The 22,263-nt window shown below is 43.0% G+C and overlaps 1 protein-coding gene across 1 annotated transcript in view; it reads left to right on the plus strand.

The window, feature by feature from the left end:
- The first annotated feature begins 348 nt into the window (after positions 1 to 348).
- The window catches only part of taf3 (TAF3 RNA polymerase II, TATA box binding protein (TBP)-associated facto), a 195,952-nt gene continuing 174,037 nt past the window's right edge, over positions 349 to 22,263 (plus strand). Inside the window, exon 1 of the mRNA XM_048554559.2 lies at positions 349 to 857. Within this exon, the coding sequence (XP_048410516.1) occupies positions 692 to 857 (166 nt within the window). The 5' untranslated portion in view covers positions 349 to 691. The remainder of the gene's footprint in view (positions 858 to 22,263) is intronic.

The raw sequence follows: 22,263 nt of genomic DNA on the forward strand, positions 1-22,263 counted from the left end.
CGCCCCCCCCCCCCCTCTCCCCCTCTTCCCGCCCCCCCCGCCGCCCATCTCCCCCTCTTCCCGCCCCCCCCCCCCCGGCCGCCCATCTCCCCCCCCCCCCCCCCCCCCCGGCCGCCCATCTCCCCCCCCCCCCCCCCCCCCGGCCGCCCATCTCCCCCCCCCCCCCCCCCCCCCCCCGGCCGCCCATCTCCCCCCCCCCCCCCCCCCCCCCCGGCCGCCCATCTCCCCCCCCCCCCCCCCCCCCGGCCGCCCATCTCCCCCTCTTCCCCGCAAACCGCTTCCTTTCCCCGCCCCTGCGCGGTGATGGCAATTTATTCTAAATCGCCGTCGCCCGGGCAACCACAGTGACAGGCCTGACGAGCCGATGCGGCTGCCTCGATCGTTCGAGCTGCCGGCGTTCGATGGGTCGTGTCCGAGAGTCCAAGGAGCCGGCGGGCGTCGGGGGCACAACATGGCGGCTCGGGAGTGAGGGGCCGAGCGGCGGCGGCGGCGGCTCCGGGAGCAGTGCTGTCAGTTGGCTGGGCCGGGGAGTGATGGTGGTGATATGAAGGAGGGAGGGAGGGAGAGAGAGAGAGAGACGGAGTCCCAGAATAAGGCCATGCCGACCCGCCGCGCTTGAAGGACAGAGTTGGTGGGGGGGGGGGCCGGTTGGGTATTAGCTGTTTTATTTTAACAGTATTTTGAGGCCGGGATGTGCGACGCTTACGGCAGGGCCTTGCTGCGGGTGGCGGTGGCTCAGATCTGCCAGGCTCTGGGATGGGACTCGGTGCAGGTCACGGCCTGCGACATCCTCACCGACGTGCTCAACAGGTACATCGAGCAGCTGACCCGGGGCTGCCATCGTTACAGCGAGCTGTGTGAGTACCTGAGACCCTGTGATCTCCATCCATCGGGCACAGACACAACCTCACTCATTACAGCACACACAGTCTTCACCCAAACAGCCTGTCTCTGAACAGCCAGCCCGCGTTCTACACTTGTAGGCCTCTAGCTCCCTGGACTTCAGAAGATGGAGAGGCGGTCCAGGCGAAAACATATTGTTCCCAAAGGGGTACCTTGACAGGTTGGGTGCTGAGATGACTTTTCCCCACGCCCTCTGGTTGTTCGCCCTCCCCCTTCAGATTCCCTGCAGCCCCAAATATCGGCTGTGTCTTAGGGTCTGGAGGAGGGTTCACCGGGAAAGGTTTGAGAATCTTTGGAATTCTCTTCCCCCTCCCACACAGCCAGGGATGCTCTGTCAATTGAAGGCTGACATTAATGGATCTTTCGAGTATTACGGGATATTGGGATAGTGTGGGAGGACACAGGCCAGAAAGGAAATCAGCCCAGATCATCCTGAATAATGGAGTTGGCTCGAAGGGCCAAGTGGCCTGTTTCAGTCTCTCTTTCTAACATTTTCACCAAGCCTGGATGTTCCTGTTTGTAGCGCTTGTTGTTTACAATTGACAAGCTTCATGGATTTTGAGATTTCAGCTGATACCTCCAATCTGACTGAGCACGTTATTATCAGGAAAAGCTCGGCAGCTCTGGCAGCATCTGTGGAGGAGAAAACAGAGTTAACATTTCGGGTCCAGTGACCCTTAGAACCGTTCTGAGGAAGAGTCACTGGACCCACAACGTTAACTTTTTTTTTCCTACAGATGTTGCCAGACCTGCTGAGCTTTTCCAGCAGCTTTGTTTTTGTTTCTGATTTAGAGCATCTGCAGTTTTTTAAAAAATATGTTATTTTTTAGTGTTAGCAGCTGAACATCCCTGTAAAGTAAACATTGATTAATACTAACTTAATTTTTTTGTCTTCGGCATTGCCATTTAAGTGAAGTGGAGTTTAAATGATGGAGTACAAAATAAGCAGTAAGCTTCCACTGTTTTGAGCACTTAGTACCTGCCAAAAGCTTCCTTTATTTCCTTGACCAATAGTGTACATTGCTTGATATCCAAGATGGCCTTGAATTGTTTGTACTTTTACTTTCATTATTTCACTTTTGAATGACTCCTACTGTTGAAATGTAGACTAGCCTAGAAGTAGTTGCTGCCAGTCCTATTTGGTCAGAAGGGTTCTGAAGAAGGGTCACCAGACCTAAAATTTTAACGCTTTTCTCCTCCACAGATGCCACCAGACCTGCTGAGCTTTTCCAGCAACTTTGTTTTTTGTTCCTATTTGGTCAGATCCTGTCTTATGTTAAAGTCAGCCTTCCCTCAGTTCATAACTTTTACTTCTGGGCCATCTTTATCATTTTTCACAACAACCTTAAATTTCACTGAGGTATGGTCACTATCACCAAAGTGCTCTGCTACTCACACGTGCTTGGATATTCTCCCTAAAATTAAGTTGAGAACTGCCCGCTTTTAAAAAATATCCTGGTACATTTTAAGAATTCTGTTCCCTCTAAGCCTTTCACACTTTGTCTATCGCAGGTAATATAGGAAAGCTTGAAATTGCCTTTTACTGTGCCCTATTATTTTACACTTCTTGAGATTTAGCCGATATATGTATTCTTTTGGTAGTCCTTTACTGTTTGAGGGTGTATAGTACACTCCCAGAAATGTGATTTCCCTTCTTTAAGTTCTGCCCATGTGGTCTTATTTGAGGAACCTTCTAAGATATCATCCCTCCTTATTACAGTAATGACAAGTAATTGACTCCTTGATTAGTGTTATGACTACTCTTATGCTCTCAACTAGCCTGACGATTCTATACTCCAGAATATTGAGCTGTCTGTCCTGCCCCCCTCACAACCATACCTCAGTGTTAAGAACGAGAGCATATTTCTATATATTAATCAATCATCCTCACCTCACCTGCCTTATTTGCAAAATTCATTGCATTAAAATAAATGCCATCCAGCCTTGTGCTCCTTTGTGCCTTAACTTTACTATATATGTGTGTGTGTCTTACAGACTGGATTTTTCCTTTGTATTTGACTGTATATCACCCACTGGGCAATTTACAATCCCCAGCCACTCATTCACCTACCCACCACACCACACAGATATCGGTCCAGTTTCTGGGTCCGGTGGAAGCCATTGGACTAGTACAGGTCCCACCTTCCCTGGAAATAGACCCACTCATCGCGGAATCTAAAGATTCTAGACTTGCACCAATTCTTTTAGCCACCCATTTAACGGTGAGATCTGCCTATTCCTATGCTCACTAACACGTGGAACCAGATGTAATCCAGCGGTTGCAACCATTAAGGACCTGTTTGTCAATCTATAACGTAGCTACCTAGATTGTTGTTGTAGAACTTCATCCCTCTTTTTACCTGTCGTTCGTATCTATATAAACTTCAACTTCTGACTGTCACCTTCTCCCTTCAGATTCCATCCAGCCATTCAGTGACCTCCTTGATCCTGGCCCCAGAGTGGCAGCACAACGTCCTGTACTTGCATCTGTACCACAGAAATGCCTGTCTGGACCCTTCACCATTGAATCTCTTATCATATTGATCTTCATCTCTTTCTTCTCTTGTGCAGCTGGAATCTGGCTGCTCTTCCCAGAGAAGGCATCACTTCCTCCATTTTGCAACACTGAAAAGCTGTTATTGAATGAGATGCATTCTGGGATTTTCCTGACTACCTATCTATTTGCCTTATTCTGACTGGTGATCATGATTCCCGTTTCGACTGCACTTCCTTAAGCTGTGTGGTGACCATATTTAAAAATATGCCTAAGCTCTCAACCTCAAGGACCCACTGTATGTCTCCGGCCAGTGCTCAAGCTCTGAAACCATTGTTTGAGCTGGTCAAACCTGTGACACTCCTGCTTATGTGGTCATCTAGATTGCCAGGAACATCTACAACTTCCCACCTACCACAGGCCATACAACACAAGATTGAGCTCCCCTATTAAAGGCAAGTGCAATGTAATTTAAATCGTTTATTGTTTTTAAGAAGTCTAACTTTTTTTTAAAAGAGCTCTAACTTTTCCTTAATCCAGAAGTGGAGAAAAATAACTTGCCCGCTACGAGCTAATCAGCCCTCTGTTTTGTGCTGATATAAATTTTGCCAGCTTTTCTGAATGCTGGAGGGGTAATTTACTGCTCCAACTGGTCTGATCTCTTGTTCATACTCCCACTGGTTTCATAGTGTAGATCTCCTCCAAAACCTGCACTCCTTTCTCCTGCACTGGTGTGTAATGGCCCAAACTCCTGCGATCTCTCACTCTTTCTCGTTCTGGTTTTATGGCTCTGATCTTGTCTGTTTCCTTGACACGGGTTCTGAAAAAGTACTTAAATGAACACTTAAAATGTCTCAAAATATGGGGCAATGGCCCAATTGCTGGATAATGGGATTAGAATGAATATATGCTTGATAACTTGCCCAGATATGATCAGATAAAGGGTCTATTTCCATGCTATAAAACTCTATGATAAACCTCAACCTCAGACATAATCTGTTCTCTCCCTATTTGGTTTAAGAATTTTAGAAACTAATGATATTGACATCTAGCTGGTATCTTGTCTACATAAGCAAATTTTAAGGTGATTTTACTTAGTCTTTATGTAAGTAGCAGTTGTATTTTGTAATTACAAGTGCAAATGGCCATGCATTTTTGAATGCATCATGATATTTTGAATAAAAACTGAAAGAACTGCGGATGTCTTAAAGCAGAAACAAAAATAGAAATTGCTGGAAAAGCTCAGCAGGTCTGGCAGCATCAGTGGAGAGAAATCAGAGTTAACATTTCGGTTTGAGTGACCTTGCGTCGGAACGAACCTGTGATCCCTGGAATGCTATACCGGTTTAAAAATACCTTGATTCAATTTGGAACAAATTACGTGAATTTCTACACACCAAATTGTCTGTTGCAAAGTTGTTTTTGGAGAGGTACAAAATAACTTGTTCTGGAGGGCTGTTTTAAATGATGAGCTCAGAGACAAGACTGTAAATATGTGATAACTGACAAGCTATTATACAGGAATTGTACGTACACTTTACATTATAACACTATTTACAGAAACATCTATGATTTGTTGATGAATTTTACGGTTGTGCATAATAGGCATTATATAGTCAGTGTTTAGCTCCAAAGTCAAAAGTTAATAAATGACAGTTCCATGCAATAATATTTAGTCTCCTGCTGACTCTTCCTGTTACTGTCATTCTTTGTTCACCAGATATTTCTTTAGACTAAATCCTCATCTCTACAGCTGAGGCAAATAACAGTTTTGCATTTTACAAGATGCCTTTTGACACTTGTAAATAAGTTTATGAGGAAATGGCAGGAGGTTTGTTCGATAATTAAGATGCCATAGGACTCTATCTCTGTAATCTTACTTCCAAGATGTTGCAATTTTGTTGCATTAGAGGATTGTACTGAAAAATTGCATCCAGATATACAGATTGTGACTTTTGTATGCTCTTTGTATTTTGTGTATACATGTTTCATTTGACACTGATATTTTCATGATGAATTTAATAGTACCTATGGTATAAATCTGTTAATAATCTTACTGGTGTTCTCACATCTGCTCAAAACAGTTACTAATGACCTTTGACTTTTAAAGTCTAGGTTCAAAATAGTAAATGATTTCACTGCATACATGTAATTAAAACATTGTTTTCTAAATTAATTTTGCTAATTTTGTTAAAGTCAAATCAATCAATGGTGTTGTCCTTTAGATTCCCTTAACCTGTGGTACTCAAATAATTTTCCCACTTGCCGAATTGTGAATTTTCTGTATATTTAAAGTTATCACAATTAATTAGTCCATTCAAAAAACAATAAAAGTTAAATCAATGAGTACACATTTATGCCATGAGACAACTAGTGTACCATGGTGTGATAATTCTTAGATTTTCTGCAGAGGCAATAATGTACAATGGCAACTTAGGGCTGATTGTGGCTCCAAGTAAAAGTATGTTGCCTCAGATTAGTACTTTCCTGGAGGAACAGAAGTGAGACTTGAAATTGACTGCAATGTTGTGAGTTATTTGCAGTCTAGCATGCTGCAGCATTGTGCTACTAAAACAATTAAAACTTATTCAAAATATTTTTGTTTGATACTCTGAAACACCAATGACTTTTTATCAAGAAATTAGCTAGGAGGCACTTCTGAAATTAATTGTGAATGAACAGCATTAGTTTCAGTGAATATAGCTGTGAACCCAGCATTCTATTGTAATTTTATTCAAATAAACCATTTATTTGCTCCTTATGCTTTTGGATTTCAGTGCTTTTCGGTGCAAGTCTACAGATTGCTTTCATGAAAAATATGTTTAAAACGCAGTGAAGAATGTTACAACATAGGGATAGCAAGCCAAACTAAATTGGTCACTATCGCTGGATTTGCAACACAGTGATCTTAAAACATTCAGTCGCCCTCAAAATTGCTTGATTGTTCCTAACCAGACCTTAAAATAAAAGATCTTGGACACCAAATTTATAACTTAAACAAAAAGTAACAATTTATTAGTAAGAATTTAACAGTGGAAAAAGACACAAATAAACCATAAAGCAACTTAATAATTATCTCTAAGCCTAATCTTCTTTGAATCTAAAACTCTACACACATGGACAGACACAGTTGAGGGACAAATTGGGGGAAAAATCATAATTTGCCAGTTTGATAACCATTTTAATGGTGAGTATGGCAGATTCTAAAGCAAAACAGTCTCCTGCCCAAATTCCAGCTGTTCAGTTCCCTTTTTTTATCCCTCTATCAGCATTCTCTGTGGTTGGCTGACCAGCGTCAGTCCTCCCTTAATTGGCCAATTCAACTGTTGGATTGTAAGCATTTCAACATCTTAGTGCCCAATCGTCTACTGTCCACTTGGAGCAGTAATTAACCAGCACTATCTTTCCAAGCTAGTTTCCAACAACCAAAAATCAGTCTTTTGTTCTCGCCACTTTTAAAACAAGCTACTGTTCAAAGATCGATTCTTAACTTCAGGTCTGAGTTCCAAATCAAAAATCAGAAAAATAGTGATAGTCTCAGCAAGCATACTAAACTGTACAGTTTCTTTTAGTCTATTATTTATCCAGTAGTGTTACCAAGAAAGTTCAAAATTCAATCTCCAGTTTTTGTGGAGCTTTCCAATCCCAGCTTGTGGTAGTGTTGTGACAGTTAAATTTGGTTTTAGTGTCCCTGTATTCGGAAAGTAAAAATTAATTTAGTATTCATGCTCTTGATTTCTGTCAGCGATCTTTGATAAAAGTACACCCTTGCAGATAGGATTGTGCTGTGCCATGATGTTCCCTATTGTCAAAACACATCAATCACTGTAAATATTGACACTGATTTAATAAAATGGAAGCAGGCCCGAGGCTTTTATAGCAAACAAACAAGGAAATTCATAGTCCATGGAATTGAACCTCCACAGAGGCAGTGGTTTCAAGAGGAAAGGGGGAAAAAGTTGAAAAGAGGAACAAATAAGTTTGACGACTTATAAATAATTATGGATTTCAAGCATACCTGAAAGGGATGTTAGCATGGTAGCTCAGAAGATTGATTTTGCCATTTAGATGACTGTGTAACCACTGACCATCAATCACTTGCACAAGCACCATAAATGCCTTTACTGTTTAAGTAATTACATGTTGAGCAAGTTTATTTAAAATAATCCTTCATTCATCTTTTCAATACCAAGTCTGTTGGAAAATGGCTAGCAGGTTTTGAGGCTGATGTGTGGGCCTAATGGAAAAGGGTTAATGGACCTTTGCGGGAACTTGATTGAGTTGACCTCTCTCTGGATTATTGTTTTTGTCTGATATTTGGGGTAATCAGCTAAATTAGAGTTGGTGCTAAATGCACGAGTATTATATTAGGTGGAAAAAAATCTGCAGTTACTTATAGCACTGCAGCAAGTGGTATCTCCATAGGTTTTCTGAGTCAATTTGTATTAAAATGTGTCAGACAGTTTACAATCACTTGACCATGACAAGTAGCAAATATACTCAATATTTGGTGACTTGATCTGAAAGTCCTGTTAAGAACTACCTTGTTATTTGTGTGAAATTGAATTTCAGTACATTTTTACCGTTGGGGTGGTCCAGGATTTTGACATGATGACTGTGAAGAAACAGCAATATTGTTCCAATTCTGAGTGGAGTGTAGCTTGCAGAAGTTGCAGGTGGCTATGTTCCTTTGTGGCTGCTCCCCTTGTCCTTTTAGATAATGGAGGTCTTGGGTTTGGAAAGGAAATTTGATGAGCTGCTGCAGTGTATCTTGTGTATGGTACAGACTGCTGCCACAGTCCACTCATGGGGCAAGGAGTGAATGCCCTAAAAAAACATACACTCCCTTGTAGATCAAAACTCTGATTAAGTTCATCCTTAAATATATCTGACAACCCAACCTCAACTTTTGTTGGAGGTAGAACATTCTGTTGATTTACAAAGCTCTGAGAAAATAAATTTCTCTTCTGCACTAATTTAAATGACATCCACTCAGTCTTTCGTAACATCTACTCAGTCTTTCGTAACATCTACTCAGTCTTTCGTAACATCTACTCAGTCTTTCGTAACATCTACTCAGTCTTTCGTAACATCTACTCAGTCTTTCGTAACATCTACTCAGTCTTTCGTAACATCTACTCAGTCTTTCGTAACATCTACTCAGTCTTTCGTAACATCTACTCAGTCTTTCGTAACATCTACTCAGTCTTTCGTAACATCTACTCAATCAAGCTCTTCCAATTCCTATACACTTCAATGAGTTAGACACCTCTCCTGCTTCCAACCTTAGTTACCCTTGAGAAGCACCTTGAATTGCTGTAGATGGAACCAGAATGTTGCTGTAGAGTGAGATCCAGCAATACTAAAGGAACAGTGATGTAATAAATCAAGATGGAGAATGAAATGGAGGTGCACAAGCAGGTGTTAGTGTTCCCATATGTATGTTTCCCTTGCCCTTTGAGTTGAAAGTGCTCTCCAGTTTGGAAGGTGCTATCTGAGGAGCCTTGGTGAATTTCTGTACATCTGGAAGATGATACGCACTGCTGCTACTAACTGTCAGTGTTGAAGAGAGTGGATGTTTTTGCATGTGGACTGCTTTATCCTAGATGTTGTCAAGATTCTTGAGTGTTGTTGGTGCTGCACTTATCTGGCAAGTAAGGAGTATTCCATCACCAGTCCTGAATTGTGCTTTGTAGATGGTGGGCACGTAGTGAGAGTCAGGAGGAAGGTTAGTTACTGCAGGATTTCTAGCCTCTGGTTTGGTCTTCAAGATGTTGAATGTATATGGCTAGTCTAGTTCAGTTTCTAGTCAATGGTAATCACCCAGGATGCTCAGTAGTGGAAATGCCATTGGATATCAAGACATTATGGTTTGGTTCACTCTTGTTGGAAATTACCATTGCCTGCCATTTGTGTGGTGCAAATGGTTTTGCCACTTTTCGGTCCAGACTTAGATATTGCCCAGGTCAACATGGACTGCTTGATGCATTTGAGGAATCATGAATGGTGCTGATCATTGTTCTATCGACGACAAGCATCCCCACTCCTGCAAAGAACTGGCAAATGGAGTACAATGTGGGAAAGGTAGAGGTTATGGACGTTGGTAGGAGGAATAGAGGTGTAGTTTATTTTCTAAACAGAGAAAGGCTTTGGAAATCTGAAGTACAAAGGAACTTAGCAGTCCTAGCTCAGGATTCTCTTAAGGTGAATATGACGGTTCAGTTGGCAATTAGGAAGGCAAATCATTCATTTTGAGAGACTAGAATATAAAAGCAAGGATGTATTTCTGAAGCTGTATAAGGCTCTGGTTAGACTGCATTTGAAATATTGTATGCAATATTGTCCACTCCTATATCTTAATGCCTGTGGTCTATAACACACACGTTTGAGACACTTTTTCACAGTCAGACCATGCGTACTAAATGGCAAACAGAAATGGAGCTCTGGCAGAAAAATGAAGCTAGTTTCATGCTATAAGCTTTTAAGATTTGCTTATTCATCAAATAGCTGTAAGACAGCAAGGCCTAATTTTGCTGCTACCTCTTATGATCTTATGGCTAGCAGTACATTAAGTGCTGGAGCATGTCTTCAGTACTATTGCAACAATATCAGGGCTCACAGCCTTGGCAGTAATCAGTGTCAACTCTTGCTATTTCTTGATATCACGTGGACTGAATTGCATTGGCTGAAAACTGACACCTGTGGTACTGGAGCCCAAGATTGATTATCACTCGGCACTACTAGCTGAAGATATTGGGAATGCTTCAGCCTAATCTTTAGCACTGATGTGTTGGGCACCCCCATCATTGAGGATGGGGATATTTGTGGAGCCAGTGCATTATTTAATTTTCCACCATCATTCCTGATTGGATGTGACAGAAGTAGAGAGCTTAAATCCGATTTATCATTTGTACAATCATCTTACTCTGTCCTTCACTTGCTGACGTTATTCGGTATGCAAGTAGTCCTGTTATGTAACTTCTTCAGGTTGACACTTCATTTTTAGATATGCCTGGTGCTGTTCCTGGCGTACCCTCCTGTACTCTTCATTGAAGCCAGTCTGACCCTGAGATAGGAATGCAATCCTTGTGCCACAAGACCCTTGTATAAGTATTTGATAAATATGGTAGAAGAGAGATAAAGAGTTGGCCTAACCAAGCAGCAAAAAGAAAATTTTTTTTGGAAGCACTGGACACAGCTGAGGACAGTGGACGTAATTGAGTACTGCACCTATCTTCACGGAAGAAAATTATACTGCCAATATCCCAGTAAAGGGAGGAGGTGGTAGAGAGATTTACTGTGAAAATAGATCAAAAGTAGGCATTTAAAAGTGTTACAGCATTCAAAGTTGAAAAACTTAGTCTAGGCAATGACAGAAATTGTAGAGGTTTTGATCATAATTTTCCAGTCTTCCTTAGCTATGCAGTTTGTATCTGAGCATTGTTATTTGAATACTTTTTTAAAAGTGTAAAGATCGACCTGGCAGTTACAGCCTAGTCATGTCAATGACAGTGGTGTGGAATCTTGTAGTGACAATGATCAAGGATAAAATTAATTGTCACTTTGAAAAGTGAGTTAGTAAATGAAAGCCAGCATTCTATCAAAATTTTTCATAGTTTTAGAAGTTTGAAGTAATGAAATGTCAAGTTTTTGTTTAAGCTTTCAAAGAAACTACTTTGAGTGTTTGTGTTGTTGTAAATCTGCAAATGAGGTTTAGATTTACCAAAAGACTCTTCATTAGTAAGGGGTTCCACAGTGACAAATGATTGATTTTGAACAATCAGTGGGGTCTTCCGTGTGGACAGGAACTGTGAAACTGACAGATTTTCAATACGCTGTTCCTTCGGAAACAAGTTATTTGTATGTTTTTGACCAAAGGTGAAATGAGGCTATTGAGACCTTTCGACATAAGTGGTAGACAAAGAACATTCTCTGTAAAATTGAACAATACCTATTCGTTTTTAAAGAGGAGTATATCCAAGCACTGGAAGCATGCCACTGATAATAGTGCAGCAGTGTATGACACACGGCAGTTCTAAAGGGTGAAAGAGAATTTTAGGAGTTCTGAGTACATTGTAAGTGAATTTGATTGAGAATTATGGGACTAAATAACTGACATTTATGATAAAGTCAGTGCTTTGTGTTAATTTCTTGAGCTTACATGCATTCCAGTATTTTTTTTTCAATATTGACATATTTATGTAACAGATATACGGTAAAGGCTTCTCTGAGATTGAGCAAAAAAGAAAACGGTACAGGTGTAGGTCATTCCATCCTTCAAGTCAGCTCTGCTGTGCGAATAGAGAAGCTGGTAGAGAGTAAATAGGAATGGACTGTTTGAGGACATTAGCTGTTTATTATATCAAAGGAAATTTGTTTCAGATAAATAATGTCTTGTTAGAGTCACAAATTGAAAAGTTTTATCGCATAGTTAGCTATGGCAAGGTCATCCTTCATAGAATGTATACATGGACATATGAAAACCGATGTACAAGGAAGGCCCTACTGATCCAAGCAGACTACCCACTCTGTAGTGATACCTAGTGTAGCAAAAACATAAACTCACCACTGCCCTCAGAGCCATGTGATATCCAGGGGGAGGTGAAACTACAGCCAAAACCGTAGGCCACCTGGGGCTAGAAATCTGGAAAGTTCATCCCTGGCATCCTCAGTTGTTCAAAATGAATCCAGACCATCACCCTGCCTTCGCCATAATATCCCTCTATGAGGGAAACATGGGAAACCCTTGCTAGAAGGAATTGAGACTATTTGGCATTCTCCAAATGAGATTGCGAGCTTTTCCTCTGATCCACTATTTCCTAAAAGAAATTTCTCCCTAACTTGGTTGAACTAGTTGGTGTACACAAAGACTCTTGTTCTGCAATTATCTTAAAATCCACGATCAAATAGCCTCTAAATCTGTAGATTTTCTTGGAGACCCAGCTCTTTGAGTCTCTCTTGGTAAATAAGATACTTTAGTTACTTTAGTCAGCCTGTTTAGACGTGCTTTTATACACCTCTGGGACAGGGTGGGACTTGAACCCAAATCTTCAAGATATTTTGCAACAGTTTAAATTGAGTAGTGTCCTCTGTATCCTTTCCAAAGCTTCAGCACTTGAACTACGAACTCAAAGTGTTATATCTGAAATGTAAGCAATGCCTTATACAAGGCTAAAATGATATTTTTATGTTGTGAGTTGTCCTGTAAGTATACCCTAACACCCTCTTCACTTCCATTATATCTTCACAGCTTTGGTTGTAAACCTTGATGTGGCAATTCCCTACAAAGTCAAGATCTCTTAGTTTAATTATTGGATTCAATTCTTAGTCTGAATATGCTCAGCCTCTGCTTTTCCTTGCCCACACTGACCTATCCTTGTGTGTGGACTCAGTTGGCAGGGCAGCACAGTGGCTGAGTCGTTAGCACTACTGCCTCATAGTGCCAGGGACCTGGGTTTAATTCCAGCCTCGAGTGGCTATCTGTGTGGAGTTTGCACATTCTCCCTGTGTCTGTGTGGGTTTCTTCCCACAGCCCCAATATGTGCAGGTTTAGGTGGATTGGCCATAGTGTCCAGGGATGTGCAGGCTATGCTACACATACAAAGAAGATGAGTCAAACATGACCGATGAGGGAAGACAGAGACAGCATAAAAGCAAAATCATACAATGTGGTGAAGATTAGAGAGAAGCCAGAGGATTAAGAAGCTTTTAAATCCCTTAGAAGATAACTTAAAAAGGCAATAATCAGGGAGAAGATAAAATCAGAGTAAGTTTACTAATAAAACAAAATAGATTGCAAGAGTTTCCTTTAGTTATATTAATGGTGTGAGAGAGGCAAAAGTGTACACTGGACATCTGGAAGAGTCGTAGTGTTGAATAAAGAAATGGCAGAGGAACTGAACAGGTACTTTGCATCAATTTTTACAGTGGAAGACATCAGTAGCAAACCAGAATTTCAAGAGAGTCCAGAGAGAGGGGTTGGGGGGAGGGGAAGTGGGGGAAGTGGGTACAATGGTGAATGTAGTGACCATCACTAAAGAGTTGGAAGTTTTGAAAGCGGATAAACCACCCTCACTGATGGACTACAGCCCAAAGTTCTAAAGAAGATAGCTGAGAGATTTTAGAGGCTTTGGAGGTGATCTTTCAGGAATCGCTGGAGTCAGAGAAGGTCCAAGAGGATGGGAAATTGGCTAATATAACACCCCTGTTTAAGAAGGATGGGAGGGAAAAGACAAGAAACTGTAGGCCTGAGTCACAGATAAGCTTTTAGAGACCATTATTAGGATGAGATTACGGACTACTTGGAAGTACCTAGTGAAATAGGGCTGAGTCAGCATGGCTGTGTCACAGGGAGGTCGTGCCTGACAAATCTGTCAGAATTCTTTGAGGAGGTAATGAACAAGTTAGGCAAATGAGAGCTACTGGACACTCTATTTGGATTTCCAGAAGGTCTTTTACAAGGTGCCACACAGGAGGCTGCTATATAAGATAAGAACTCATAAATGTTTGGGCCAAGGTACTGGCGTAGATAGATGATTGACAGACTGGCAAAAGGCAAAGATTAGGGATAAAGAAGTCTTTTTCAGGCTGATAACTGAGGTGTCAGTGTTAGAGCCACAACTGTTCACTTCATAGATTAACAATCTGGACGAAGACACTGAGGGCATTGTAGCAGAGTTTGCAAGTGACACAAAGGTACATGGAGGCGCAGGAAGTGTTGAAGAATTGGGAGGGCTGTAGAAGGGTAGGGACATGTTAGGCAAGTGGACAAAGAAGTGGCAGGTGGAATACACTGTGGCAAAGTGTGTGTGACCATAGATTTTGGTAGGAGGAACAGAGGTGTAGACTATTTTCTAAATTGGGAAAGATTTCAGAAGCCTGAAGCACAGTTGGACTTGGGAGTCCTATTTCAGGATTCTCTTAAGATTAATATGGAGGTGCACTTGGCGGTTAGGAAGGCAAACGCAGTGTTGGCATTTATTTCAAGAAGCTGAGAAAACAAGAGCAGAGATCTACCACAGTGGCTGCATAAGGCACTGATCAGACCGCATTTGGAACATTGTGATCAATTTTCAAACCGTATCCGAGGAGGGATGTGCTGGCATTGGAGAGGGTCTAAAGAAAAATTATAAGAATGATCCTGGGGATGAAGAGCTTGTCATATATGAGGAGTGTTTGTGGACTCTGTGTCTACAGAATGGAGTATAGGATTGGGGGGATTTGGTTGAAACTCATAGGATACTGAAGGGTCTGGATAGAGCGGACATTGTTTCCACTCTTAGGCAAGATCAGGACTCAGGAACACAGCCTCCTGGTGAAGGGATGCCCCTTTAGAGCTGAGATGAGGAGGAATTTCTTCAGCTAGGTACTCATGACTCTGTCTAACTAATTGTTGCAGACAGCCATGGAGGCCAAGTCATTCTGTCTATTTAAGATACAGATGGATAAGTTCTTGATGAGCAAGAGGATCAAGAGTTATGGGGAGAAGGCAGGAGAATGAAGTTGCAAAACATATTGGCTATAACAGAATGGTGGAGCAGACTCAATGGGCCAAATGACTTAATTCTGCTCCGATAACTTATGGTCTTATTAACCATTCCTTGAACATCATTCATGGTCTTCTGATTCATCAGATTGGTGAAAAAGGTTTTCACTGCTTTCATGTTTGTCCGTGGTCCTGCTTTCCCATTGCCCTTTCAGCTGCTTCAATTGTTCATTATTTAATGCTGTCTTACGATCCCCCCTTTATGTTGCTTTGTCAATTAAATTTTAGTGCTTAGATGCAATTTTGTTTTTTTTTCCTTACCTATGTTCTGTCCCTATGCAGTTGTGTTGACCAACTGACTTGTTTCAAACCCTTTACATTTTAGTAAACTGAGCTTTTCATTGTATTGCATAAAGTCAATTAGTGACTTTGTCCAATCATGCAAACAAATCAGTGCAACGACTATTTAACTCAAAGTTTTCATAGATCATAGAATCCCTACAAGGTGGAAATGGGTCCTTCGGCCCCACAGGTCCACGCCGATCCTCTGAGCATCCAACCCAGATCCATCCCCCTATAACCCATCTATTCTACACACCCCTTTTTGCAGCGGAGAGCGGTCCGAGCCGGGCGGACGTGAGGTCAGGGCAGACAGGCAGTTGGGAAGGTAAGTGAGTGCTATTTAAGTACTTACCTTGAAGCCAGCGGGTCCTTTTTGCAGCGGAGTGCTATTTAAGTAGGTGTGTTTTCAGCCCCAGGTCCTACACGGTAGGGCCTCCCTCCCACCCTCCTCCTCTAACCTAATTAAGAGTCCACAGACTCACAGCAAACACACAAGGGCTGAGGGAAGTGCCTGGTGAGTAAAGTGCGAGTTTTCGGTGAAGAGGCTCAGTGAGGAGATTATGCCACTGTTGAAGAGGGTGAAGACATGACTGCCAAGCTGATTCAGTGTGCTGCATTCATGATGTGGGAGGTCAGGGACACTGATGATGTTTCTGGCTCCTATTGCTATGGTAAGTGTGTACACATTCAGCTTCTGAAGGAGGTTGTTGCAGCACTGAAGAAAGAACTAGAAGACCTCAGGCTCATCTGAGAGAATGAGAATTTTCTGGACAGGACCTTCAGCAAGGTCACTACACCGAGGATACCTGAAGAGAAGAAGGGGGATGTCGATGACAAAGGAAGACATGAATGAAGTACAAGATACCCCAGGGGAAGCACCTGTTGTAAACAGGCTGACTGTCTTGGAAACTGCCGAGACAGACGACACTGCCAGTCCGAGAGGTGGACAGGCCTGCGAGTCAAAAATTGCTGTAGAGGCAGAGCCGAGAAGTTGGACATCACGGAGAGCTGTCGTAATAGGGGACTCCGTTGTGAGAGGGACTGACAGGGGTTTCTGTGGCAACAGGCGAGATTTGAGGATGGTGTGTTGCCTTCCTGGTGCCAGGATCCAGGACGTCACTGATAGAGTGCGGTGAATCCTCTAGGGTGAAGGTGAAGACCCAGCGGTGATGGTGCATGTCGGCACTAATAACATCGGGAAGAAAAGGAGGAGCATTCTACAGCGGGACTTCAGAGAACACGGAAGAAGGCTGAAAAGCAGGACTTCCAGGGTGGTAATTTCCAGTTTGCTTCCAGTTCCTCGGGCAGGAACAGAGAGATAATGGACCTGAACGTGTGGCTGAGGGACTGGTGTCGGAAGCAAGGATTTAAATTCTTGGATCACTGGGGTATAATTTGGGGTAACAAATTTGGTTGTTATGGGAGATTTCAACATGCGGGTAGACTGGGAGAATCAGGATGGTACTGGACCCCAAGAAAGGGAGTTTGTAGAGTGCCTCCGAGATGGATTCTTAGAACAGCTTGTACTGGAGCCTACCAGGGAGGAGGCAATTCTGGATCTGGTGTTGTGCAAAGAACCGGATTTGATCAGGGACCTCAAAGTAAATTGTACAGGAGGGACGGTTTGCATCTTAATAGGTGGGGGACCAGCATTCTGGCAGGCAGGTTTGCCACTGCAACACAGATGTGTTTAAACCAAGTAATGGGGGGGGAGGGGCCAAACTGAAAATTTAAGAATGAAGTTAAAGGAAAAGTGAGAATAAGAGACGTTAAGAAGGACAACAGAATCAACAGAGCAGAAAACTCAAGAAGGGATCATACGGTATGGCCAAGTGAAATAGGGATTGATAGGAAGGGTGAGGGGAGGAACAAATTAAAAATATTATATATGAATGCATGAAGCATAAGAAATAAGGTGGATGAGCTTGAGGCTCAGTTGGAAGTTGGCAAGTATGATGTTGTGGGGATAACTGAGACGTGGCTTCAAGTGGACAGGGCCTGGGAAATGAATATTCAAGGCTATACGTGCTATCGAAAGGACAGACTGGTGGCCAGAGGGGGTGGGGTAGCCCTGTTGGTGAGGAATGATATTCGGTCCCTTGCGAGGGGGGACATTAGAGTCAGGAGATGTAGAGTCAGTATGGATAGAGCTGAGAAATTCTAAGGGTAGGAAGACCCTAATGGGAGTTATCTACAGGCCCCCAAACAGTAATCAGGAGGTAGGGTGCAGGTTGAATCAAGAGTTGAAATTGATACCAAAGGTATCACTACAGTTGTTATGGGAGATTTCAACATGCGGGTAGACTGGGAGAATCAGGATGGTACTGGACCCCAAGAAAGGGAGTTTGTAGAGTGCCTCCGAGATGGATTCTTAGAACAGCTTGTACTGGAGCCTACCAGGGAGGAGGCAATTCTGGATCTGGTGTGCAAAGAACCGGATTTGATCAGGGACCTCAAAGTAAAGGAGCCTTTAGGAGGTAGTGACCATAATGTGATAAGTTTTAATCTGTAGTTTGAGAGGGAGAAGGGAGAATCGGAAGTGTCAGTATTGCAGTTGAATAAAGGGAACTATGGAGCTATGAGGGAGGAGCTGGCCAAAGTTCAGTGGTACAATACCCTGGCAGGGATGGCAGTGGAACAACAATGGCAGGTATTTCTGGATATAATGCAGAAGGTGCAGGATCAGTTCTTACCAAAGAGGAAGAAAGATCCTAAGGGGAGACGGGGGCAGCCGTGGCTGACGAGGGAAGTTAAGGACTGTATAAAAATAAAAGAGAAGTATAACATAGCAAAAATGAGTGGGAAGCCAGAGGACTGGGAAGCTTTTAAAGAGCAAAAGCAGATAACTAAAAAGGCAATACACGGAGGAAAAAAAGCTATGAAGGAAAACTGGCCAAAAATACAAAGGAGGATAGTAAAAGCTTTTTTAGGTATGTGAAAAGAAAAAAAATGGTTAAGACTAAAATTGGGCCCTTGAAGTCAGAAACAGGTGAATTTATTATGGGGAACAAGGAAATGGCAGATGAGTTGAATAGGTACTTTGGATCTGTCTTCGCTAGGGAAGACACAAGCAATCTCCCAGATGCAGTAGTGGCTGAAGGACCGAGGGTAATGGACGAACTGAAGGGTATTTATATTAGGCAGGAAATGGTGTTGGATAGACTGTTAGGCTGATAAGTCCCCGGGACCTGATGGTCTGCATCCCAGGGTACTTAAGGAGGTGGCTCTAGAAATTGTGGACGCATTGGTAATTATTTTCCAAGGTTCTATCGATTCAGGATCGGTTCCTGCGGATTGGAGGGTGGCAAATGTTGTCCCACTTTTCAAGAAAGGAGGGAGAGAGAAAACAGGAAATTACAGACCAGTTAGCCTGACGTCAGTGGTGGGAAAGATGCTGGAGTCAGTTATAAAAGATGAAATTATGACTCATTTGGATAGCAGTAACAGAATAGGTCAGAGTCAGATGGATAAGGGAGAGCCAGTGGATGTAGTGTACCTGGACTTTCAGAAAGCCTTTGATAAAGTCCCGCATAGGAGATTGGTGAACAAAATTAGGGCACATGGTATTGGGGGCAAAATACTGAGTTGGATTGAAAATTGGCTGGCTGTCAGGAAGCAAAGAGTAGTGATAAACGGGTCCCTTTGGGAATGGCAGGCAGTCACCAGTGGGGTACCACAAGGTTCGGTGCTGGGACCGCAGTTGTTTACGATATATATTAATGATATAGATGAAGGCATTAGAAGTAATATTAGCACATTTGCTGATGACACAAAGTTGGGTGGCAGTGTGAAATGTGAGGAGGATGTTATTAGTATACAGGGTGACTTGGACAGGCTAGGTGAGTGGACGGATGCATGGCAGATGCAGTTTAATGTGGATAAATGTGTGGTTATACACTTTAGAGGCAAGAACAGGAAGGCAGATTACTATCTCAATGGAGTCAAGTTAGGTAAAGGGGAAGCACAACGAGATCTAGGTGTTCTTGTACATCAGTCAATGAAAGCAAGCATGCAGGTACAGCAGGTAGTGAAGAAAGCTAATAACATGCTTGCCTTCATCGCAAGAGGAATTGAGTGTAGGAGCAAAGATGTCCTTCTGCAGCTGTACAGGGCCCTGGTGAGACCGCACCTGGAGTATTGTGTGCAGTTTAGGTCTCCCAATTTGAGGAAGGACATTCTTGCTATTGAGGTAGTGCAGCGTAGGTTCACAAGGTCAATTCCTGGAATGGCGGGACTATCATATGTTGAAAGATTGGAGCGACTGGGCCTGTATACTCTTGAGTTTAGAAGGATGAGAGGGGATCTGATTTGAGATGTATAAAATTATTAAGGGATTGGACACTGTGGAGGCAGGAAGCATGTTTCCGCTGATGGGTGAGTCCAGGGCCAGAGGACACAGCTTAAAAATAAGGGGTAGGCCATTTAGAACAGAGTTGAGGAGAAACTTCTTCACCCAGAGAGTGGTGGATATATGGAATGGTCTGCCCCAGAAGACACTGGAGGCCAAGTCTCTGGATAGTTTCAAGAAAGAGATAGACAGAGCTCTTAAAGATCGTGGAATCAAGGGTTATGGGGATAAGGCAGGAACAGGATACTGATTGTGGATGATCAGCCATGATCATAATGAATGGTGGTGCTGGCTCGAACGGCCGAATGGCCCACTCCAGCATCTATTGTCTATGGGCATTTTAGCACGGCCAATCCACTGAGCATGCACATGTTCGGACTGTGGGAGGAAACCAGAGCACCTTGAGAAAACCCACACAGACACTGGGAGAATGTGCAAGCAGCACACAGACAGTCACTCTAGGGTGGAATTGAACCCGGGTTCCTGGCACTGTGAGGCAGCAGTGCGAACCACTGAGCCACTGTGTTGCCCATATATCAGTAGTTATGTTATAAAACGTGCTGGAGAATGTTGGATTGAACTGTTGCCCCAACTGGTTAAGGAAAGAGGTGCCTAAGTGCCCCATTATCAGATCTGTCCCAGATTCGATGCTGTACCCACGTTGAGTTACATAGAACATAGAACAGTACAGGCCCTTAGGCCCATGATTGTTGTGTCAAACTTTTACCCTAAACCTAAGATCTATCTAACCTCCACCCTTACCTTATACCATCATCCATATGCCTATCTAACTGCTGGTTAGATGCCCCAAATGAGGCCGACTCCACTACCCTCTCCGGCAATGCATCCTACACCCCTACTGTTCTCTCAGTAAAGAACCTACTTCTGATGTCTCTCCTATAACTACCTCCACTCACTTTAAAACTATGCCCCCTCGTAATAGCTACCTCCACCCTAGGAAAAAGTCTCTGGCTGTCTACTCTATCTATACCTCTGATGACTTTGTCCACCTCTATCAAGTCACCGCTCATCGTTCATCGTTCTAGAGAAAAGCTCTAGCCCTCTCAACCCTTCCTCATAAGATCTTCCCTCCATTCCAGGCAACATCTTGGTAAATCTTCTCTGCACCTTTGCCAATGCTACCACATCTTTCCTGCAATGAGGCGACCAGAAATGGACACAACACTCCAGATGTGGCCGAACCAGGATTTTGTAAAGCTGGAACATAACTTCATGGCTTTTAAACTCAATCCCTCTGTTAATGAAACACCCCATGTGCCTTCTTAACAACTCTCTCCATCTGGGTGGCAGCTTTCAGGGAACTGTGGACATGAACTCCAAGATCCCTTTGCTCTTCCACGCTGCCGAGAGTCTTTCCGTTAACCCTGTATTTTGCTTTCAAGTCTGTTCTTCCAAAATGAATCACCTCACACTTTTCAGGGTTAAACTCCATCTGCCACTTCTCAGCCCAGCTCTGCGTCCTATCAATGTCCCTTTGTAACCTAGAACAGCTCTCCGCACTATCCACAACTCAACCCACCTTCGTATCATCCACAACCTTACTGATCCACCCTTCCACTCCTTCATCCAAATCGTTCACAAAAATCACAAGTAGAGGACCCAGAACAGATCCTTGTGGTATACCACTGGTAACTGAGTGCCGTGTTGAATATTTTCCATCCACTACCACCCTTTGCCTTCTAAGGGTCAGCCAAATCTGAATCTAATCTGCCACATTTCCCCGTATCCCATGCCTACTTACCTTCTGCATGAGCCTACCATGGAGAACGGTATCAAATGCCTTACTTAAATCCATGTACACCATATCCTCTGTTCTACTTTCATTCACGTGTTTTGTCCCCTCTTCAAAGAATTCATTAAGGTTAGTGAAGCATAATCTACCCCTCACAAATCCATGCTGACTATCATGAATCAAACAGTGCCTTTCCAAGTGATCATAAATCCCATCTCTCAGAGCCCTTTCCAATAATTTGCCTACCACTGACGTAAGACTAACTGGCCTATAATTTCTGGGGTTATCCTTATTCCCTTTTTTTTTGAACAAAGGAATGACATTTACCTGTCTCCAATCTTCCAGCACTCTACCCATGGACAGTGAGGTTGAAAAGATCATCGCCAAAGGCCCTGTGAACTCTTCCCTCGCTTCCAATAGAATCCTTGGATAAATCCCATCAGGCCCAGGGGACTTATCTATCTTCAAGTTCCTCAAAATTCCTCGTACATCTTCCTTACTAACCTCAAACTCCTCTAGCCTACCAGCCTGTTTCACACAGTCCTCCTCTACAACTAAGTCCCTCTCAGTTGTGAATACCAAAGAAAAGTATTCATTGAGGACCTCCCCTATTTTAGGCTCTGTGCACAAATTCCCTTTACAATCCTTGATTGACCCTACCGTTTCTCTGGTCATTTTCTTATTCCTCACATACGTGTAAAAAGCCTTGGAGTTTTCCGAATTCTTTTCTGCCAAGGATTTCTCACGCCCCCTTATAGCTTTCCTGTGCCCTTTCTTCAGCTCCTTCCAGGCTAACTTATATCCCTCTCGAGTCTTTTCTGATCCTTGTTTTCTAAACCTTATATAAGCATCCTACGTCCTCTTAATCAGTCATTCGACCTCTCTTGAGAACCAAGGCTGCCTCACTCGACCACATTTTCCCTGTCTGTTAGGGACAA

Source organism: Stegostoma tigrinum, chromosome 25 (genome assembly GCF_030684315.1).
Source record: "Stegostoma tigrinum isolate sSteTig4 chromosome 25, sSteTig4.hap1, whole genome shotgun sequence".
NCBI lineage: Eukaryota > Metazoa > Chordata > Chondrichthyes > Orectolobiformes > Stegostomatidae > Stegostoma > Stegostoma tigrinum.